At 33.7% G+C, this 24669-nt stretch overlaps 2 protein-coding genes across 2 annotated transcripts; one reads left to right on the top strand and one right to left on the bottom strand.

Annotated features, from left to right (window-relative positions):
* Positions 1 to 1506: 1506 nt before the first annotated feature.
* Osi10a (Osiris 10a) lies at positions 1507 to 5113 on the top strand. Its single transcript, XM_076130618.1, has 4 exons — positions 1507 to 1873; positions 2347 to 2531; positions 3214 to 3486; positions 4492 to 5113. Exons 1-4 carry the CDS (start codon positions 1560 to 1562, stop codon positions 4698 to 4700), a joined length of 981 nt encoding a protein of 326 aa, XP_075986733.1. The 5' UTR covers positions 1507 to 1559; the 3' UTR covers positions 4701 to 5113.
* A 6267-nt stretch (positions 5114 to 11380) lies between these two features.
* LOC142983684 (uncharacterized) lies at positions 11381 to 13174 on the bottom strand. Its single transcript, XM_076130676.1, has one exon. The coding sequence runs from the start codon at positions 12986 to 12988 to the stop codon at positions 12224 to 12226; it is 765 nt and encodes a 254-aa protein (XP_075986791.1). The 5' UTR covers positions 12989 to 13174; the 3' UTR covers positions 11381 to 12223.
* Positions 13175 to 24669: the final 11495 nt, after the last annotated feature.

Here is a 24669-nt window from a genome sequence, read left to right as displayed (position 1 = left end):
GGAGAATAAAGAGGGGGAGGTTACATAAAATACATGAGATACAGAAAGCCGATGGGCCTCGGGCGACGGCAGCGAAAGCAACTCGTCGATGACTAATGTACGGAACTCTCATAGGTCATGAATGAGGTCGCAGACACGAAAATATGCGTAACCCTAAAACACCTGACCGTTTAGTGTCTTACCTTAAAATTCCTATGTTATTAGGTACATGATGACACTGATTTTAAACCTGTAGGTCTACAAAAAATGTTGAATAAAATTACTACGCATACTAAAATGTAGGCTCAATCGTACTAAGTTTTTTAGTATCCAATGCATAATCGAGAATTTGGTGTTAATTTGCTTCAGTTTAGTTTAATATAATGTTTTTATTCATAATTTAAATATGTTGTTACTAAAACAACTTTACAAAGATGAATACAGAAGATAATTTTAAAATACACTTCAAGGTTTCATGAACAAAGCTTTTGCGGATTCCACGCTGAAATTGCATAATTTCTATCATTGGTCGTCCAAATTCATTAATATTATAGGCGATAGTTTTTAATATTTGCGATTAAAAAAATACAAGTAAAAGAGCTAGTTAAAACTGAATAGAAACCAAACGTCTAGACTACTAGAGGAAACTGCACTTTAACCAATTAATAGCCACAGTAACAGCACAACAAAATACTCGCTAATAAAATTAAAATAATATGTGAAATCCATCCGTATTGTCATTTAAAACCAGAGAATATTACATCAGACACTTTTACTCAGAGAGTCGAACGTAAAAGAAAAAAACACTTTCTCTCCTTGGGCGTGATAAATTTCGAAACGATGTAACGGCAATATTTTATTCTGAGAATTATAACCCTTATGTTTTGGAATGCAAGAATTAAAATCGTGTATTGTTTAGTTATATCTAGCATGCATCTGAGTTTATAAGACAATGTGGGGTCAAAGGCTTCTTACAGCTTATAGTGTAGTATGAAATCTAATGTAATGTCATTTGAAAAGTAAAAGTGAGGAATATTTTTGAGACTGGGTATTTTTTTGTATAAATTCAATTGAACAGTATGTTGGTAAGCTTTTATGCAGCTATTCGTATGCCTAATTTTTCAATACCAATTTATACCGACTTTTGAAACCATATCGTCGTTTACAGTGGATAATAACATTCAACAACTGTATTCATGCTGGAACTCTACAAGTTTATTACATGTCCCATGAAATGAACTTGTTATTTAACAACTTTACGATCCCATACAAATTGTATTACCATCATCCAAGTCACGCAATTTCACTTACATCCAAAATTACACGTATTACACAATAAGCGTAACAGAATTAGAGATTGTTCCAAAAGATACGTTCGCAAATTATCCTCAGCGAATTTTCACCCTATTGTCTTGTATGAGAAGTCGTTGTAACAGCCGAAACAATGGCAAAGTTCACCGGAACATAACGCAGAAAGTCTATAAAGTACTGAGGACTGATATTGTTCTGTTAAAACTTGCATTTGAGGTGAACAGGATAGTTGTGTTGGTGAAAATTGTATCAATGATTGAAAAGGAAAAATGAGTGCCAAGAATAGTTTTGTTATTGTTGTTTTATTGATTCTTATTATTGAAGTGATTCCTATTGAAATTGATCTTCAAGAAGGAGAAGAGTTGAAAGGAAATAATCTTGAAAGTTCCCAGTTGAATGAATGTCTAAGTGTAAGAAGAAGTAATGAGGTTGGCGTGTGTTTTGGAAAGGAGTTGCTGAACAAATTGAACAATTTTGACGAAGCTGATACCTTCAGTTTGGCTACAGGAGTGTCTTTTGTCAGAGATGAGAAGACTCCGAGAGATATTGGAAGCTTTTTGGATAAGGATCCTATGGATTTTCGGTATTTGCATCCAATTAGATAATTCAAGCACAATTTTGATGACATTGCTCACTTTAAAACTGCTTTATTCAATTTAAAAGAACAAAAAGCACCGTTATTAAATTATATAACAGCATAAAGAGCTATAACTCAAATTTAATTATGGAACCAAACAATGGGGTACACGATTGTAAAAAATTGTGTTCATACAGTAATAAACATTGGCACAAGCACAAAACTGTTTTAACCTGATTATAATTCCACAGGATTACATAATTGCTATTTGATTAACCCCTGGTTTCTGAGTACATTTAGCGGTAGTTAATCTATTAAATTGCGTTTTTTTTTTTGAGTTTTAACGCCATTAAATAGATAAACTGCCGCTAAATGTACCTCAGAAACCTGCAAAGCGCACTAATTCACAAGTAATCTGTTTTTTAATTGGCACTGTTTATAGCATCATGGATTAAATAAGTAATTTATTCTATTTTCAGCTCCATAATAGAAGATGCCAGCCACTTAATTTCCAAGAGGTCATTGCACTGGGATCTTAGTGGACTCTACCCTGGGCTGGTCATGAGGATCGGTCCTACGTTAGCTAATGGAGTGCTCGAATTTGTTATGGATCCCAGGATCAAAGATCGGACTTATCAACAGCATCCTAATGAAATATCTACAGGTATACACTAACAATACACCAAGACAATTTATTTTTTATTGGCAACTTAGTGTTACCTAACTAGAGCCTAGTAATATTTATTTTTGTAACCATATAAAATATTTTAAATGTTTCTATCATTAACATTATAAGACATCCTGAGACTTTTACTGTAGTTCAAATTGTTGTGTTACTTATTGATATTCATAACTATTTCGATTTTTTTATATTCTTTTACTTTCCCACTACTGCACTAGAGTCTTCTTCCATGATATAATATTCGTTTATTCGGAAATAAGTGTACTGAAATGATAAACTTTTATTCTGCTTTACTGCGCATAAACTGTTTATAACGCCATCTTTCTGTTCACTCTATAACTAACAACTATTGCAGCACTCGAGGACGTTTGACATTGAACTTGAAAGCGCGCTATCTATCGATGAAATCCGAAACTTAATGATCGCGTTAATAGATCTTTGGAATATATTTTTAACACCGAAATATGTAGTCATTCGGAAAGCAAATTGATTGCAATATGATTTGTCAAGTTTAATATATACCTGACTAATTTACTTTATTGATGTTGACCATTTAGGTCTGTTGTTTTGAAAACTGTATTCTAATTTGCCCTAGTAAATAAAAAATTGACCAATATAAAAATATTCATTACCTTCTTATCCAAACTCGTTTTTATATTTTCAGGTCGTCTTTTAGCTCGAAACCTTCTAGTACCGTTCCTTCTCGGCTTCAAATTCCAACTTTCAACTCTCCTACCTTTGGTATTAGGTCTACTATTGATAGCTAGTAAGAAAGCCTTCTTATTAGCTAAGCTAGCGTTACTAGCCGTGACAGTATTCAGTTCTGGGTTTGGCAGTCAAGGGTCTTACTTCGGAGGAGGTCCGTCTCTCTCTTCGTATACCTCAGCATATGAGCCTGCTACTCACTACCATGATCATCACGATCATCATGGTTCAGGTTAGTATAATAGATTTATAATTTGCTTAAGATATTTATGTACGGCCGGTTTCACAGTTTTGAATGAGTATAACTATTTTTTATCAAATGGAGCATTTATTTTTTTATACATTTGCTGTTTATTTATCTATCAAATATGTTATACGACACTTATCCATAAATTTCGAAACTGGCCCACAGTTATGTTTTAGTATTCTGATTTCGTTTCATACCGTAGAACACAAATAACTAAAAAAAAATCTATCGTTAATGTTAACGCCATCTATGGTCAACTTTCGGAGACATTTACAACGTTTCCGTTTCCGGTAGGTACAATGAACTCTTGCCGGTGCACTGTAACAAAACCTTCGCATGACATATTCACATTTAACTATTCTGGACCTTAACATAAGGTATTTAAAGTTGAAAATGCCTCCGATGGGATTCTGTGAGTATTTTGAAGTTCCATGCTTGAAGTGGAAAATGGATCTTTGATCTGTGCTTAGATGTGGTTTGGGCAGGTTTCCAAGCTTAAGATAAAATTGGAGTCGAATCTTCTGTTCTGATATAAATAAAAAATAACGCAGCTGTGTTTCTTCCGTTTTAATATCTTACGCTTTTGTTCCAAATTCAGAAATAAGCTTATATTTGCCTCGCATCTTTTCTTCTTTGTATTTCCGTGTACTAGGTACTTGTAGACTAGACCTATTTGGCGTGGATTTTGCATTTTTCCTTCTATAGTAGGTATTTATGATACGAAAATGACCTAGCCTGGCTAATTAAATGCTGACCAGTACTAAAAATATTTGTGATTTACTCATTACTATATAGAATCTATGTATTTTTTATTCATACTTTTTACGACTATTATCATTTAGCGAGCTTAAACAATTTTAACATTGACAACATATTATTATAGATGCATGATAACTTTACGGATTTCAGAATATTTTTTGTTGCATCTATTATTTTCATGTAAGTTCAATCATATTGAAACAGTCGTTACATATTGTTCCCTACTTCCAGGTTACTACCGACGTCAGCCACCTCCAGAGTACTACTACAAAGAAAAATCAGCAGAACCTTCGACTGCGTCTCCAATAACTCCTGAAGAACTTCGAGACAGGCTGGAGAGACTCTTCGTTACCAAAAAAGATGCCATTACCGACCCTAGAGAAGAAATAGGAATGAGAAACGCGAGAAATTTTCAGTGGACACCTATAAGTACTGGGTAGAATAATGTAGGTTATAAGGTAGTTAATTTAAGAATAAAAGCCATTAGATTGATTTAATGGAAGTAGGTAATGATTTTGTACACAGAAATGTATAATTTTATTATAAGATATTGTAAATTGGTAACTAATTTATAATGAAAATGTTTTCACCAAGTTACTAAACAGTCGAAATTTTAGTAAGTTAATCGATTCAGTATTATTTTTCTGACTTTTATTACAAATATGTAAAAAAAATTGTTCGAAAGAATTACCGTGTTATATAGTTCTGATTATTTTTACATATGTTTGTCATGGTAAAGGAAAAACCACTTTACTTAACTCAGTAGCAATAGCTTTAATTGAATTCTTTGTTATTTAAATTATTAGTACTAGTCAACAGCTAACTTTCTTGCAATATTTAATTTAATTTTTAAAATTTTATAACAATAAAATTTACACGATTTTATTTCTAAAAAAATAATTTCTTCCAACCCATACATCCCAATATAATACTCGTCGATAGTAAAACAGAATTTGAAATGGCAAGTTTTCTTGCAATTGTACAGTATTCTCCTGCAATATTAGGTATAAGGACTGACGAATATTATTTTTTACATTGCAAAATGATTTAACATGGGCTTGAAAACATTGCATCATTAAACATTTTAACATAAAAAGTCACAGAATAGATTTAAAATAATTTCACGTTTTACTTCAATTAACAACAAAGAAGGCATATCAATTAAAATAAAATTTACGGCCTGCTCCGTAACGCACTCGCAATAACCATCATACGAGCTCATATTCATCTAATTAACCCACTAACTACATTTAATTATAACAGCACTAACACATTTCTTCGACAAAAGAAACGCACATCCTGTCTACACGATTTCACGGTCTAAATCCCAAGTAAATGGTCGTTAAGACAAGGAACTTGTTTCCTATTGAGAATTGGGAAATATATCTATTTTATACACGAATAAACTTTGAAATTATGACTTATAATTGGTTAAAAACATGATACTGTCATCGGAAGAAATTAGTTTGATGCTTGCAATTATTCATTGGATATTTATCGATATTAAAGTAGTAGTGCCTCTATGGTGCAGTCTGTAGTGTAACCGAGTGCTGATCATTTATTTATGAGGTCTTTGGTTTGATTCCCGGATTGATTATAAGAATCGTAGCTTGGAGATTGTGTCGAGTACCTATTTGGCAAAAGGCTCGTCCCATATTACATGGGACTAACATTATTAATGGTGTAACGTGAGTGTATTTCATACACCTCTCTCTAGGACTTCGGGTTTAACATGTGCGATTCAATGTATTTATTGAAGTAGGTAGCGTGTTGCTTTAATTTACATAGTTAAGACTATGTACGTGTAAAAAAAGTTTATTCATGCATCAGTTTAGCATAATTGGAAGTCTTTTTGCTTGTTGACATAGTTTAATACTTTGTGCTATAATTTTAAAAGGTTTATAGTCTTTAACTGGTTCATTACTTTGCTTATTTATCACCTTTACACATTCCTATGTTTTAACTAAATATGTGCATGCATACAACAGTCGTAAATCGCAGTCGAGTGTTTTTAGTTAATCGGCGACTTAGCTTCAGAATTTTTTGAGAATCATAATTTTTAGGAACTAATATTCGAAACGTGAATAATTCATAACCAGTAATTTTACAAATCTCTATTACTTAATCTTTCAAATCATTTCGTATTGAAAAAGTCTTGAATACAATAGTCATAAGAAGTCTCAAAAAAATTATAATATCTTATCAATGAATTTTATCTTTGAAGATTTTTTACTATACTCTTATATACAATTTAATTTCTGAACTATTACCTAATCTGTCGCTTTCATCACGTTTTTTTTTTATATTTTGTGGAAAAGGCAATAGTGTAATAACAGCTAAGTATGGCTTGAAACAAAATTGTTATTTACGAGTACAATTTTTTCTAAAACATTTACGTGACAATGATACACTATTTAATGGGACGAAGCACGCATATTCTTCTTAGTAAATAGCTCATATATGTACTTAACTACATGCTAGAGTTTGTAGACCGTAGCTTTGTGTGAAAAACAATTAATTATGAAACTAGTGGTTAGTACAATGTTGGTAATATAAAGCAAAGAAAGTCGAACTGAAATTGACAAAAGCACTATGTTAGAATACTTGGATGCTTGTTTTGGCTTAGCTTGTACTGAGTATTGAAGTACACAAGATTTGATGCCAAACAAAACTGCCAAAGCTCTCTTTTGCATTTTCATTAATTGCTTCTTGCTTAAGCTTAACTGAGAATTTGGCAGTATTTTTCTTAAAACTTGATGAGCCAAACAAAGTTCTTAATGCATTGTACAATATACCTTATTACAGACTATGTCGGTGCTCTATTAATTGTTAAACATTTTGACGATTCAAAATATAAGTACATTTTCGTATAAAGGGATTAATTACCCCAACGAGCAACAAAGATCGCTCATAAAATAATTTCCCAAACACCTAACATTTCTTCATACTAAATCGTCTCGTATTCTTACCACTTCATCTCCTTTGCCTTTAATAAAACAAATCTAGCCGTGTGCTAATTTATAAAGCACAACTGCAGCATACTGGATACTTTCATCAGTTTTTATACGAATGCCACTGAGCCATGCTTAGGTATCGCGTGAGTTGCAGTTTTGCGTGAACACCCCAGGCTTTCTCGGTTTTCTTTGATAGAATTCTTTGTCTGTTTTATCTTACTCAGCACTAGGTTTTACAAGCGGATCTACTTGAGTTTCTTAATGCGTAGTTTATTATTGCAGGTGTTTGCTACTTTTGATGTACTTACTTGTAGCAATACATTGCTAGTACCTTTTTTATTATACTTTATCAGAGTTAAGTAAGATTGCTTTTTAGTAAAGTTCAGAATATTTTTTAGATGTCTAAGAAAATATTTGTTTTTTTGCTTTAATTTGTTGACTAGTATCAAGAGATTGATAAATTATTGTGTTACGATTTTACTTAACTACGTATTTGACCTCTAAAGGAATTGAAGATATCTTGAATAACACCAAAGGCAAATTTAAGCGCTTCAACCCTTGCTAGTGTTAACTTAAATTGAACCAGACTAAACATTTGTTTCATTTCTTCACAATTTTTTTTTTACTGTATTGGAGCTTATCACAAAACAATCAAACAATCTCATTTTCTTCTATTACATTTATTATACTGTTAGATAGCGGTCCAGTCTTGCTCCAGCTACATCTAGGAATATAATTGATTTATCATAGCTTCCGTTATACTCACATACTGTTTTTATAGCTGCGTACAAGATGGAGTAAATTCTTAACTATTTTTAGAATCAACTGACACAGTTTTGATTCAATATATATTTTTATTTAATGTTTTAAGATTTGAAAAGGTGTAAAAGAATTTCGATAAAGAGGATTATCAAATTTATTGGGAGTATTTTTTTGGATATCATACATAATTCGCCGTAGTTGCAAGAGGCATTTTAGGGACGATTTGATTTTCAGTTATGCTTTACAAAATATTTGAATGCGACATGGGGTTGTAAGTTGTACAAATATCAGTGTTAGCAGTTAAGCTTCAACGAATTCTTAATTACGCAGAGAGTAAGTATTTACCTCAAGAGCATTACAACTTTGGACCAAGCCTTAACTGACTAAGATTTTAAAATATGATACTTTTCACTGAGTTATATTATTACTAAGTAAGTGTCTTTATTATTGAAACTTTTCTCTGCATTTCAAATATATTTTTTTTTACAAATTCTGTTAGCTTTTGTCCTAGAAAAATTATTCGGAAGTCCAAAATGTGGCCATGAAAATGACTTTCATCGGGCTATGAAGGAAAATTACTAGTGGAACCACATAAAAATCACTTTAGACAACCATTCTTATCAAATTGTCATTCATCACATCCCATGAATCAACTAACATCGATAATGAAACCTATGTCCATCTAAGAAAGTGACGTTTCACGGAAATTATAAACTTTGTAGTCATTTCGCGACGTGACCACTCGACCATGAAAATAGAAAATAGTTAAGTACCATATCGCCCGGTTCAAGTAATTGGTCATTTAAACGAGTGTGATTTTGGAAATTATCTTGCATGTAAAGCATTTTCTGTTGTATAACATTTTTAATGGTTACCAAATATTTGATAATGTTTCTTCATCACTTTAAACTTTTGCGTTGCATGTTTGTTAGATAATATAATATGGGAATTAGGAATAATTATTATTATGGAATACTTGATATTTAGGTGCAGTTTATACTAGCCGTGGTAGCAGGGTTCACTGGTGGATTTAGTGATGCATCTTCGCTATTTTTGAAATTTTCGTTGCATGTTGAGTACAAAGTCTGTACAGGAATAAGTCGGAATTAAACAGCGCAGGTGGTCAGTTTGTGACTACCGGTGTAACTTGCGCCGAAATATCAAAATGTAATGTTTAATGCATGTACAGTCCCTGGCCAAATTATTAGACGCACTATAAAATTTTATGTTTAATGTTAATTATCAGGTCATACTATACAGATCTATGGTTTTTGCTAAATGTAATGTAAATTTATTTTATTATTCACCTATTTATCTCAATTTTCAAGATAAATAAAACATCATACTATAGAATAAAAATGTATTTTTGAGCCATTGAAAAAAAATGGTATGAATGTGATTCAATTTTAATATTTTGTTGAGCCACCTTTAGCCGCTATCAGAGCTTAAATTCTGCGTGGCATACTATCAATGCATGACTGTACCATCTCCTGCATTTGAGGATGATGATTCCACACATGTATGATCTTTTCTAAGAGCTGGGTTTTGTTAATGATCACATCTTTAGCAACTTCTTTTTTCATGAGCTCACACACGTTTTCAATTGGGTTCATATCGGAGCTATTGCCCGGCCAGTCCAACAGAGGGATGTATTTTTCCGCTAAATATGCTTTAACAGACCAAGCTGTGTGACAGTGAGCTCCGTCTTGCATAAAAATGAAGGTTTCTCCATTTGGAAACCACTCTTGAAGCTGTGAAATCAATTGATTTTGTAAGACTTCTTTGTACTGATCCTGTCTCATCATGCCATTTACCACGTACAGACGTCCAGTACCCTTGCCACTGATGACTGACCAAATTGTAACTTTCGTAGGATGCTTTACAGTCTGTAGGACACAGTCAGGATGAAACTTTTCTCCATGACGACGCCGCACAAATTGAGTTATGTATTGTAAAATTTCAAATGTAATTTCATCACTAAAGCAGTCCGGAAACAATAGAAAAAAAATAACATAAACATCAAGAGTAGCACATGGTCTTGCTAATTTCATAGAAAATTATGAAAAGTACCATTTGTGATGAAATTATAAGATCTTACCGATCTCCAGAAGTCCACATCTTTATCACACCACTGTTTGGCCTATTTCAGCCGCTTTGCCTTCATTGCAGCTGTTAACTTGGGTTTCCTGGCGGGGCGGCAGGCCTTAAAACCTAAATCATTTAATTTCCTTCTAACACTGCGCTCAGAAGCATTCACATTAGCTTCTTGAAGTTGCGATGTTATTAGTTTCGTGGTGGCAAATCGGTTTTCCAGGCATATTTTCTTTAAACATCTTTCTAACCTTTTCGGTGAAAATAGGCTTTCTGCCGCATCTCTTCTTTCGTTTTGGGCTCAATTCCTCCCCTGACTCAATTCTCTTCTTTATGCGACGTACACTAGCTCAGAAACCATCAGTCTTCGTGATATTTCTCGGTTTATGAATATTTTTGCATTCACGAGGCCTTTTACTTCCGCTCTTTTACGCGGTGAAAGATCGCCTTTTTTAGCCATGTTGAAAATGATTATTTAAACTGTGCACACGAAATTAACAAATAACTGCAAAACATAAAACTACGAAAGAAGTAAACACAGCACATAAAGTCACAAAAATATATCCGCAACTCAAAAACGCGCGCAAACGCGACTAGAACAAGTTTATACTTAGTGTACTTACTTACGTTCGTTTTTCAAGAGTTTAATGTAGTATTGCCATAGCTTAATATAAATACAAATACGTAGTATAAAATAAATCTCTTTAATAACTAACCTTTTTATTTATGTGAAAATATAAAAATACTACACAAAAACTAGTATAAAATACTTAATTATTTAAAAAACTACAGTGCGTCTAATAATTTGGCCAGGGGCGGTAAGTTGCAATGCATGTTCGCGTCAATTTACGTATAAATAAATAATGTCTTTCACGATATTCTTGACAATTACATTGCTTGTTATTTAGATTATTTCCGTTACTATGCGGAGTAATTCATGTTTTACATACTTACGTTTTTTTTTTGCTTAGAAACAGTATTAATGCAGGGTAATTGAGTTTTTTCTTACATATGAATATGCAATCATTGATGTTTTTTTTTTGTAAGGAAAATGAGGATTATTTGAGTTAGCCTTGTTTTATAAAATTGATGTAATTGAATCCGATATTATGTCTATCTGAAATCATTGACCCGTCTTTTGAAGTAAATTAGTTAGTTTCATTACATTGTCGGATTTAAACGTAAAATTTTGGCTGGAATTAAGATCATGTTTGTCTTTTCTTAATACATACTGTCTCGAAGGTGTACCTATTCTTTTTTCATAGACTTTTAGAAAAATGAAATAGTTTAGGATAAAATTAAAATAACGAGACAAAGTTTCAAATAATTTATTATTTACCTGTCATCCTCAATCAAAACTAAAAATAAAACAAGCATTCAGTTTCTATCATTTTCTTTCGATTGTCATTCGTTGTTTCATTAAATGAATATTTTTCATCATCATACAAAAACTTATGATTAATTATATTATTATTCTAAATTATAGGGTTATAAGTACGCAATTATTATTTCTGATTATAATAAAATAAATAAAAGGTACTCGCGTAACCACCTCGTCGATTAACGACCTGAAGATGTTATAATAATAGAGTAAAGAATAAATAAATTAACTACTTATTCTAAACAGCACCGTACAAATAAAATAACATATATTCTTAAATAACCTTAATGCCTATTTTTACAAAATTGGACAAACGAATGAAATACAGAAATGCACAGTACCCGTCGACTAGCCTAATATTATTACTATTATTGATTATCAAAGAATTTATTATTTGTATAATTATAATATTATTATTTAGCATTATTATTTGGTGCTTTCGAATAAATAGACTTACCTAATTAATGTACTAATACACACACATGCATAAAATCGCGTACGCAATTCTTAAATTATACAATACCTTTTATCATCATAATTATGCATCGATTAAATACTAATAAATACTGGACTTAAATAAAATATCTTATGTACTGAACTACCTAGTGTCGTTGAATAAGCATAATAAATAACTTTTTTTTGATTAAACATTATTCCTGTTTGCCCTAGCAAAAGGTCCAAAACACAGTTCTGGTAATATAAGTGCTATAATAAAATGCCGTGTCGTTGTAAATTTTGTAAATGTATGGAGTCGTAAGCCTTAATTGTTTGATGCCTACTGCTTCTTAGCGTAGGCTTTGTAAGCCCTGTCTTGAGCAGCCGCCTCATCCTCTACACTCCTCCTGTAGTGACCGCCGGGACCCGTCGCATCGAAGTCGCTGCCGTAATGTGACGACGAATACGTATGACTCTGGGAAACCTGAGGATGCTTCACGATTTCATAAGTAGTCTTCTCATGCGATTCTCCACCAGACACCAGCTTCTTCAATCCAATGATCGCCGATAACAACAGAGCTATCTTACCAATCAGCAAAGCCTTGCCCGCAATCATCGCGATCGCTTGGAATGCCATCGCCAAGAACCCACCTTTGATCGCCACACCAGCAAGTATTGGTCCTATCATCTTCTTCAGCTTGCCTCTTGCTTCATCCATAGACCGTCCTATATCCTCACCCACTTCCATTGGAGATATAAACACGCGATGCGTCTGCATCAATTTCGTTGTTGCTAGTTGCAAGTACTTGTCAATTTTGTCGGATGACAGTGACTCAAGGTCTTCATCTTCTGGAAGAGCATTAGGAGATGCCCTTCCCGCATCTGGTTTCTTCACAAGTGAAATTCCATCGAAGACCGGCAACGTGTCCATCCGAGCAGCCCTATCAGCTAATTTCACCGCCTGAATCTTCAAGCACTTAACAATCTCTTGTGATTTCTCGCAGTTGTCGTACACCCTGCCCAAAAGCCTCAGGCTGGCTCCGAAGGTGTCAGCCGAAGCAGAGAGCACACAAAAACACAACAGGACAATACCGCGGCACTGCATCTTGTTGGAAAACCGCGGGTGTCCCCTCAATGTGGACGATGTGGACGTTGTCCGACGTATGCGGTTGCGTCTATAGAAATGTGCACTGTGTAAATGTGCACTGGCATTTATCTATTTTCACCGGGAACTACATTTATCTATAAATCTTTTAGAGCGTGCAATCGTTGCATCGTATGGCCGTGCACTGAGCCATGCATGTGCACGTCCGAGCCACGCTTGTGTGATTTCCAATTTGATTGTGTGTGTGGCAGTCATCGATCTCATGCTGACGAAGCGGATTCTCAAAGTCAAGGTCACTGTCTCAGTTTAAGGATTTTGAAGGAAAACCTAAGAATATAATAAATGCTGTAAATTCAACAGCTTCTGAGATCAATGGACCAGACTGCAGTATGCCGGCTGCCTAACGTTGGTTTACAACAAGAGCTTTAAAGTTTTTCGCAATTGCTAGAGTGCTAACCACTGTCTTTTATAAAGGTTTTTTATACATCTTCGAAACATAAAATCTACTATATGTCTTTTACCTTTTGTATCAGAAACTAAATAATTTACAGTGCGATATGATCATGAAGTAGTATTTGACGCTTCAATGTCTACAAATATTATAGGGCGAGTCAAGATGGTATTATTTTATTTTAAAGCTGGAGCCACAAATCAGCTTACCGAAAATCCAAGGTGTTAATAAACTTAAAACTAAAACGAGAAAATTAAAATTTCCTACACTCTTTCAATTTTGAATGAGCTTAAAGTCTACGAGACGTTTAAAATGTACTGACTAAAATAGTTCTTACGGCAACAGTTAGAAGCGCTAATCAGATTTTCATTTTTTTTTTCGATTGGTAGTGGGGTGCCTTTAGTCGACAGTAATATTAAATCGCGCTACTGGTATCTTCTGCAATAATTTACTATTTAAGTCTGCCTACAACACGAACGGGACGCAACATAATTTTGCTCTCAATTACTAGTAATCGGTGTTCTGTTCGATAACGCCTACCATTTTAACCGATATCTTTACATCATCAGCTTGGATTATCTTTTCAGTTTTCAGTAGTTACAGCTAAATATAACTTGTAAAGAAGATTTTTGCACCAAGATTAGTAGTTACGTCGTTGGGGCACTCAAAAAAATATCAAGTACTAGCGGACTGGCTCGACTTTGTCAGGATGTAGTAAAATTTTATCCTGTTGATTTCATTTCCGTGGGATTTGTGATCCCATTAATCCCATATAAACATTGTCCCGACAGATACACATAGAGGTAATAAAAGAAGAATTATCCAATTTAGTTCAGTTGTTCAAAAGTTATGCGCATACATTATAATATTTTATGTGTAAATAGGTGTTTTTTTTTTTATTATGCGGGCTTTGTATGGGAATCGAGCTCACGTTTTCTACCTTCAGAGATATCGGCCTGGTGCACACCCTTATCAAAGCTATCAACAAAAATAAAATAAAAGATTTTTATATTTCTTTTAAGGCCTGACTGCTGAACTAATTGTCCTGAAAGTTGTGGGTGCATTTTGAACCATTGCTGCCCTCTGCCATTAATATTTTACTAGGGTCCCTTCGAAAAAGGTCAGGATTTGGCAATAAGTCTACCGTGCTAACTAACAGACGGTAGTACTTTCTATTAACGTACATATTTATTTATTCAAATTAAAGTTTGCGGGTCAATCTATGAGTGTCGATGCTGTTAGAGGCTTTTCTAATTGTTCATTAGAATTCCGTTTAAGTCTTACTTATTACTAATCTTGAGTAATAATTAATGGTAAAATGATGCGATATGACGATGTTATTATCGAATTAATTACATAATAGTATGCACGCAAACACGTTGATTCAGAACAATCTGTCTGAGACGAATAACCTTAGAGTGATTGACTTTTAAACGCAATTTACAATGTCATTACTATCTTATTTGAAGAGCAGAGATAGCCGAGTGGTAAAAGTTGACACCTCCCACGTGAGTGGTCGCAGGTTCGAGGCAACACACCAATGACTTTTCGAAGTTATGTGTGTATTAGAAATAATTATCACATGCTCCAACGGTGAACATTTATTGAGGGCATGCAAAGTCCCCAACCCGCACTTGGCCAGCGTGGTGGACTCAAGGCCTAATCCCTCCCTCATTACGGGAGGAGACCCTTGCCCAGCAGTGGGACGTTAATGGGTTAAATTTATTTTTTTATTTTTTATTATATCTTATTTGTAGGTATGTCTCTGTGGTAGTGCAGTAGCGGTAGTGTATGCGACTGCTGACCATAAGGTCTCGGATTTGGTTCCTGGGACGACAATTTTTTATTAGTAGTATCTAGTCTGTAGCCGATAATTTATGAGAGTGGTTCGGAGTTCGCCAACGTGCCCAGTATAGAGACAATAGGTCGAGAATATAAATAAGTATGTCTAAGTGTACAAAGTGTGTTAAAATTACTCTTTGTGTTATATCGAAATAAGCCAAAAGTAACTGATCGCTTAGATTTTTTTATAGAGTAGTCGGTTGTTTCTCATTACTTATCTTTAACTTAGAAATATGTATTTAAGTATATAATCTTATAAGAAGATATTGATTTTAGTGTTCTGTTTATGTAAAAATAATAGCAGCGGCCATTTCTGATAATTCTTACTTAAAATATTCAAGTTCTTAACAACAATTATTTGAACATTTTCGGACTGCAAAACTAATTTTCTCGTTACGAAATACAGCGCCATCTCTGCAGCGATGCGAGAACTTGTAAGTCAGGTGAATGTTGAAACTTAACATTGGCAATGAAAGGCTCAGCAACTGTCTCATCATAGAATGGCGATACAAGCGCTCTAACATTTCAGGATTCCACAAATCAAAAAACGCAGAATTTGTAATAATTTGCTAGTTAATTAAAAAAATAAACAGAACATATTATTATATAAAAATTCTAGCTTCTGCCTGCGACTTCTTTACTTTTCTTTTACACCTGTATTTCATAAATATCCCACATTTATATCCACTGTTTACAATCTAACTGAAAAACTCAAAGTACCTATAAAACCTTAATGTGATAGATTGTAAGATCTAAAACTTGTATAGTTTAAGAAAGCATTGTTCTATAATCATTGTTCTACTTTTATAAATAAATAAAACTTATTATTATCAATTATGACTCCATTTTCATTGCTTAAATCGAACCTACGTCATTATTGGTAAGACAAAACATCTTTCAGCACGGTGTCACTAGGCCAGCGATATTCTGTGATATGAGAGTGAATGGTATATGACCGTACTGCTGTATATGATGCGTATGCACGTCATATAAAATAATGGTGTACAAGTACTGGTGGTGTTGGATTGTGATTAAAATCTATGATTTATGTTTTTCTTTAGTGTGTAAGTTAAGTGTTGTTAAGTGTCCCACTATATATAATAATATATTCATAAGAACTATAGCTTCCCATCCTTTTTTTAAAATCAACACGGCAAACTGAAATCAGCCCTTCTCAAATGAGTCCAGATTATCCCGCCATTAAGACTTAGTTTAAAATTACAATGGTGTAAAAAATATTTTTGTATATCAGTAAAAAAGGTAAAGTTTGGAAGAAGCTCTTGTAAGCAATCTACCTATTGTCAACACGCGTTTAAAATCTAAAAAGTACTTTTATGGTAATAATTTAATTCTCATTATGATAATAAAATAAAATAAAATAAATTATTTGTATAGTTTTTATAATATTTTGATATTCAAACCTTACAAGCACGTACTGCTAAAAAAAAATGTTTTAAAGAACGACACTAAACCTTATTCCTTATACTCACATAATTATAATAAAATATCACAAGTAATAGAAACTACACAAAATATCACCAGGTACTTATCTCAGATTTATTTTCATGCTACACAATGATAGAAAAAACAGAAATATTATTTTCTCTAGAATCCAATACCACCAGCGCGTGTACCACGTAGTTCCCATGAAAGCGGGTGATACGGTATAATTGAATAGCTTAGGGATTATAATAAAGAAGTTTATTGTGTGGAAACTTCATTAAATTCATACTATTATACGAAACTGGTGTTTTATAGTCATAAGTTGAACAAGATTTCGACTTTTTGCGTTTAGTTTAGCTAGTTTTCACTTTCAGTAAGTGCGTGTTAATTTGGGTATTGTGGAGGGTATTTCAAACAATATCATATAGGTGTTTTGTTGTTCTAAATGACTGTCTTTTTTGGTACTACCAAATTGTTAGTTTTATCTTATGGTGATAAGAAGTAGAAACTAAAGATTTGACAGATCAAATAAATCTGTTTAAAAAAATACTATTTTATCTATATGAATAAACTATTCGCATTCCTATTCAAGAGGAGGCCAGCAGACTGTGTAGGAAACAAGGTACTACAGCTTTTCTCCCTGGTCGTAGATCCGAAGGACGGCCAATAACTAGATGGGAAACTGTAGTGCAAATATATGAGTGAGTGTGAGGTTTCCGAAGACGATGTTCAGAACAAAGCGAAGTGGAGTAAAAAGACCCTGACCCCACTAGAATAAGGGATTCATAGCAGGGAAGAGACAGAGAGAGAGAGAGAGAGAGAGATAGTATGAACTATTCATAGTAAATCTTTTTAGTTGCCGCTATATTCGGAAAGCTTCTAACTACTTTATGTTTAGACGCAGTTGTTGTAGTGGCCTCTACCCTACTATCAATTTGCGCGTTGGACTCGCATCTGATACCAAAACAGAATTGTATCCATACACAATCAAACTCATTACCGATACCAATGCACACTATAATCAATTTCTCTACCTAAAGTTCACGATCGTGTTCAAAGGTCATCATCTACACAGTGAAAGTGCATGTCAACAAATTACAACAAACTGTCATGATCCGTGACTAAAGTGATGATGTACGTTATATTTGGACAAGAAAGTCTTTATTTAGGTGTATTGCTGAAAGTGCTGTTGTGCTCGTGGCTTAATTAACAACAGCCGCGCAGATCGATCTCTGAGGTTAAGCCACGCTTGCCGAGGTTATTCTGTGGATGGGTGACCATCTGATACATATCGAGTTCCTCCGTGTTTCGGAAGGCAAATTAAATTCAGGTGCATCTGGTGAGACTGGAAGCTGACTCCAACATAGTTTGGAAGAAAGGCTATGCTGTTATATATTGTTGAAGGTGCCGTAGAAATTTGAAGACCCTTATCATTTGCTAACACGAACTTTTTTTCTTTAGCCTGTTTGAGTGTTTCACTGCTATGCAAGAGTCAGTCCTTTTTCTTCCAAATCACCCTTTCGGCGGCCAGTCCTACCTCAAATGCGGTCAAGGTATCGTCCGCCATCTATTTTTGGGTCTCCTTGTTGTTGCTTTAATAAAATATGTATTATTTTAATAGATAATTATTATGAACAGCCACTGTTGTCTAGGTGTTTACAAATGATCGCTGATCACGAGATCTTGGGTTCGATTTCTGGGTCTTTTTCTCTAATTTATATAAAAATATATTCAACAGAGCCTCGAGTTTGTTGGTGATATGGCAATAGGATTACCCACTTTGACATTACTAGCAATGTAAACGAAACGCTTTAGGAAATATTTCATACATTCCTAAACGTTCGGGTAAGACATTAATTTTCAAACTCATATTCGATGCGGAAACTAGTACAATTTTGAATCTATGAAAGTAAAAATATTGGAGATTCCCTTTCGCTAACAGTTTTTTAAAACAAGAAGTTATTATTATAAATATAGCAGTAATAGCTTGTCACTATATAAATTTAATAATTGTTTTATTAATTGCTTTGAAGACAGCCAGTTAAATAAAATATCTACTGTCAGAAAATATGTTTAAATAGTTAATGGGTCGGCTTGGAAGTGTATACGACTGCTGATCATGAAGTCTCAGGTTGGATTCCTGGGTCAAACAAAGAGTTAACCCATTACCGTTCCACTGCAGGGCTAGGGCCTCCTCCCAAACGAGGGGAAGGGGTTAGGTCTTGAGTCCACCACGCTGACCAAGTGCGGGTGGGGACTTAACGAACCAAGTTATTTTTTCAAATTCTTTAGTAATGTGTAGTCTATCAATATATACATAATGTTGTATGTAGGCAGCATTTCATATACGGTAGTAGGCTTGCATAGTAAAAACCTGAGCTTTTTCTAGTCAGGTAGTCTTTCTAACAACCCTAACTGCAATAAAAGTTGCTAGCCCTACACAACTATGTACAATGTTTGTACAAACAAATAACTAATTACAGTGTTGCTATTTACAACGGGTACAGAACATTATTCGTCATGATACATCGTCCATCTTCTTTTGACATGTTACTCGTTTCCTATTGTTCACACGCAATATATGTATATTGCGTGTGAACAATAGGAACTAAAAACAAACTGGAACTAAAAAGTAATTAACAAATGTTTGTTAATTACTTTTTAGTTCCACGCATGTAGAGGTACGGTACAGATTTCGCCGGTTATAGGCCTCTTGTAATTGGGTACAAAGTTTTTGAGATAAATAAGGCATGATTTCATATATTTAGGGTGATACTGAGACAAAATGTGCCATTAATATTTGTTATTCCCTTTCCTCTCATATTTTTATAGACGATACACGAACAGGACTGGTAAGAGATTTATTCTTAACATCCATACTAGAGGAACTCACTGAAGATTTTGTGACCGAACCACTTTTCGCTTCCATACCTGTAACGCGATTCTCTACAGTCGGTTCTAACGAACTATCAAGAATTTGATATTGCAAATGTACCGCAAAAATAGTTTTAACGGCGCTCGCTAGAGGCGCTGATCTAATTTTCTTACAAAATTTCTCGATAGCTTGCCAGTAAGTTGTCGTTAATCGATAGTGGTAGAGAATTGCGCTAATAAATGCCAAAGGGTACAAACGGAAACCTGTTACATAGACTTCGCTATCTGTCTGTATCTCATTTCGATTCTCTACTACTACTATCGACTACCGATAACCGACCTGTCATCGAGAAATTTTGTATGAAAATCTGATCAGCGCCTCTGACGGGTGTCGTAGGAAACATTTTGGCAGTACATTCTAAATGTCAAATGTCGATAGCTAGCCGGTTGTCGGTAGTCGATAGTGGTAGAGAATCGAGGTACAGTGATAGTTTTATTTATTTGAAATTTTCAAATTCTAAAAACCAGAATAAAATATTAAAAAAAAAATTCAACTGTCTAAATTAAGCAGGTAAAAGGTTTTATCAAAATAGTGTAATTTTCGTTAATTCGAGAGCCAGCTGAAAATTACTGAATTATTGTCTAGAACTAATTGTAGTTAACTAATAACATACTGTAAACTCGTTAATACTATTTTGTTATATAAATACTAGTGAAAGCAAATAATAGTACGTACTAAAACTAGACATCACGTTTTAGTAACTTTTACTAACATGAAGGTGCATACTCATTAGAGTGTTACAATGTAACGTTCACAAGGCATTGTCAGTGCGAACATTTCAAGTTATTTATTTCAAGCTATGTCTATCTTTTTTCTGTTCTACGTTGACACTTGTATGTGTATTACTCTTTACTTTTCATCAAATATGTCATAATATACAATAATTTATAAGGTATAGATAGGCTATCTTGCCAGTTACTTAGTGAGATGTCAACTACAGAAAAAACAGAAATACTATAATAATAATATAGTCCAATTAATAGAACACTTATTTTTGCAACTTACAACGCATTTCTTATTACTTAACTAATAAATTAAATCGATTCATGTCCAATATCAGATAAAGAATTAATTAGTAACAAAAAAATTAAATAAACAGAGTGCAATATATTCGGATTCTCCAACGTAACAAATAACCGCTCTAATCTATATGCACCGTAGTATCAAAATTAGTACTGTAACATTGAATAAGTAGTTTATACGTAGCTTACGTTATAAAATAAAAATAAAAACATGAAGTTATATGTATGATTATGATAAATAATATTACATAATAGTATATAACCAAATTGAATACAAGAATATTTTAGACTAGAGTTCTTAAAATTTATTTCCTGTCTACGTTTAAAATAAAATATTTTGCATGTAGATACTTTTATGTTTTCGTATAGAAAATAAGGATTTAGACATATTGTACACGAATAACTTAATATACACCATCAGCTGCATAGGACTGGGGGTCACTGCAGTTTTAAATTTTAGATTTTCAAACTATTCTCTTAATCTAAATAAAGCTCTCGACTATTCATACAAATTCTACATTTTTTTATTGTTTTAATGTAACAGCGTAACCTAACCATACTTTTTCTAATTACAAAATCTTATGAATTAACATTCATGATACATCAACAACTACACATACAATTAAAACTGAGTAAGATCTCTTTGAAATTATGTTAATTTTTATACTTTTCTTTCATGTGAATGACAGTTAAATTGCTTTGTAGAGATGTGTTCTCTATTTTTAGATATTTGTAAGTGAATTATGAAGAGGTTATAGTAACCTTTTAATTATGGTGTCTGTGGTATAGTAGGCATGGGTGAAGTTGAAAAATGTAATGAATTCGATTCTTTATTTATGGTTGTACTTTGTGTCTATCGATTTTAAAGAGGCTCTAGTCTAATTCCTTAACAGAAGACGTCAAAAAAAATTCCATTCATCGTTAGCAGATCTAGGAAACTTTTTTATTTCTTAGCCTGTTCGAGTGTCCTACTGCTGGGCAAGGGCCTTCCCCCTTCCCTTCCAAATCCCCCTATCGGCGGCAAGATCCTACCAGTCCTTTTCAAATGCGTCTAGGTCATCTCCGTTTACGTCTCCCGCGTCTACGATGAGCAGCCTTTGGCACCCAATTAAGATATACAGTTATTTAAACTAAAAGAAAAAAAGTAAAGTAAATATAGTAGGAAACTTAATTTTCAAAAATTCAAATTAAACAGTCAGCCATGATTTTTTTAGTATTTTTAAATAGTAACTTATTTTCAGCTTTGTTTATTACCGTTATTTTTTGATCTCGCCTATGATGAAAATTACACATTGAAGGAGTATTTTTCGTATCGTTATGTGTCAGATAGTAACTGTGAAAAATTTGAATGAATAGTAAGGAGAAGAATAAAGGTATTCATCCTAAAAGAAAAACAGCTTAAGTTAATCTACCACTCCAGTACTATACAACATTTATTTACTAAACAAACTAAAGTACTTATAAGGAAAACATATAAAGCACATCGTGAAAGTGAACCGTGAAAGGTGAAAGGGTCATCATGTACTTCTTTACGCCAAAAGTGATTTCAAGCACTTCGACATTTGGTTGTACCGTAGTGAATGTGTTTGACGGAAAGTTTGTACCATTATCGCGAAATTATATAATTTGGGATGGGAATTAGGAAATCGACCATTCGACCATAAGGTGTGATTGGTAGCGCTATTTCCCATAATTGGTACTACTAGACGATTTGTTTCAAATGAGTTATAGACGAAGTCAAAATAATAATATGTGCTTTAAAATATTTTTGAGAAAAGTAGTGCCTGTAGCTTGTACGCTTATTAGTTTTTCACGCAGCATTTTTACTATTGACTATCAATAGTGGTAGAAAATCTCATTTCGAACAAATTGATGATATATTATGTGAGGTGAACCTACTCACATGATTCAGGAGCGGTTTTTTCGTCAGGAAAATGCATTACTGCATGTCCCGCTCCAGGGAGGAAGCAAGGGTCTGACGGGCTCTCCCACCGGCTAGGCGTTCCAGCTTTAAATATGGGCATGCCGACTCAAAACCTGACGGTGTTCCTTCAACAATCACCATAAACCGACCAGGACGCGGTACCTCCAATCGGATACTCCGCGTAAGCAAGACTACACTTGCATATATAAAGTGTTAGGTAGTCACTAACTATGGACAATGTTCAATTTTAGTTTTTAATGGAACTTGAACTAACGACCCATTGATTCAATGCTAACGGCGTGGACCACTGTGCCTTAGTATCTGTCGCCTGTCATCGAGAAGATATCTGTATGGGAAAATGTATATCGCCTCAAGCGTTTGTTAAAAAAGTAATTTAGTTCAACCGGCTAAAGGTCAAACTAATATTAGTATAAATGGCAATAAAAAATGTTTCATTGTTTAGAGACGCTGATGTGAGAAAATGATCCGAAATTGAAAAACATTTTAGCCCGAGGAATCTACGTTGTCTATAGTGCGTTTTGGAAGTTAATGGTTAAAGTAGCGCTGCTTCAGTTATCTGTCTTAGTAAAAAATTCTAAGTATTGATATGTTTTAACCGTTAACATAGTGTATTCAAACTTTGTACAGTATTTAAATATTACTAACAGAATACTAACCCCTCCCAGATAAGCTAATTAAGAGTGCCTTCACGTTGGTATGTCTTATGACGGGATTCAAACCCACGACCTGTCAATCGAACAGCCGTCTATAAGGTCGGCGTTTCACAATAGAAGAAACAGTAAGTAAACAGAACAATTATACTGATATTATTATAAAGAGAAAGTATTGCTTGTTAGGGATATATACAAAAACGGCTCAACCGATTGGTGAAAAGCTTTCACTGTTCGATAGATGATGGTGCCTTATGGTGTCATGGAGTCAAGTGCGATAAGTGCCAATAGAAAGATACTTTAAGGGACTCAAATATAAGGTTTTCAACATTCTTGGGTCCCTTACTACTGCATTCTTTAGAGATGTTCGTAAACAGCGCTCATGTATAGTTTGGGAATATTTTTCAACAAAGGAATAACTTCGAATTATTAGCAGATTTTAAAGAAAGGAAGAGGATCTCAACATTTTTCTGTTTTTATTTTTTTAAAGGTTATGCTTTTCACGCTGTCACATTAAAATTGAAACCTGATTCAACGAGTATTTTTTAGATATCCTTAACAATAAATACGTTATTTGTCGGACTGAAGACAGTCATGTCAAGGTTTTTTAAGGTTTTTAAACGATTTATAGAAATGGTGCCAAGAAACGAGCCCCTCTAGTAAATTTAGTTCAACGTCTAGACAAGATATGATTCAGTCGTATATCAACTGGCTTGTAAATCCCGGCAGTTTCAAACAGCTTACAAATCAACTGCAAGTAATTTATTTACTTACTCATTAACGGGAGCAGTAATAGCCGAGTGAGCATTCGACTCATTAGAGTACGGATTCCATTGCAATATACTGATTTTTGAAGTTGTATTGTATAACAAATAAATAATTGTCACTTCTTTTATCAGTCAAAGAAAACATCGTGATGAGACCTAGCATGTCAGAAAGCTCTGTAACCTTCGCTACATACTACAAAACAAGTAATTCCTAAAAAGTTCTTAGGTCTGTTTGTTTGTATGTATGTATGCTTAGATCTTTAAAACTACGCTACAGATTATGCTTATAACTTTTAAACTCTCGCGTTGCATGTTTAATGTATAATAGAATAGGGAATTAATAACAGGAACGCGGTAATTCCCGTATTTTATTATAGATTATGATTCGTTTTTATTTAGATAAAGTGATTCAAGAGGCGGTTTGTGTGTAAAAGTTTTAAAGGTTTTTTCGTAAAATAACTGTTTAAACCTCCCACAAGTCAAGTCAAAGTCAATTCAAATATGTTTTATTTCATAAACTTTTAACAAGTAAGGATATATAGTTTCCAGCTCGTACGTGGTGAACTCAAAGCCTAGCCACTCTCTCGGAGTCCTTGCTCAACAGAAGCAACAGCTATCAATGCATT

This window comes from Anticarsia gemmatalis, chromosome 24, assembly GCF_050436995.1.
Source record: "Anticarsia gemmatalis isolate Benzon Research Colony breed Stoneville strain chromosome 24, ilAntGemm2 primary, whole genome shotgun sequence".
Lineage (NCBI taxonomy): Eukaryota > Metazoa > Arthropoda > Insecta > Lepidoptera > Erebidae > Anticarsia > Anticarsia gemmatalis.
Note: the sequence above shows the minus strand (reverse complement) of the source record. Positions and strands in the feature narration are given on the sequence as shown.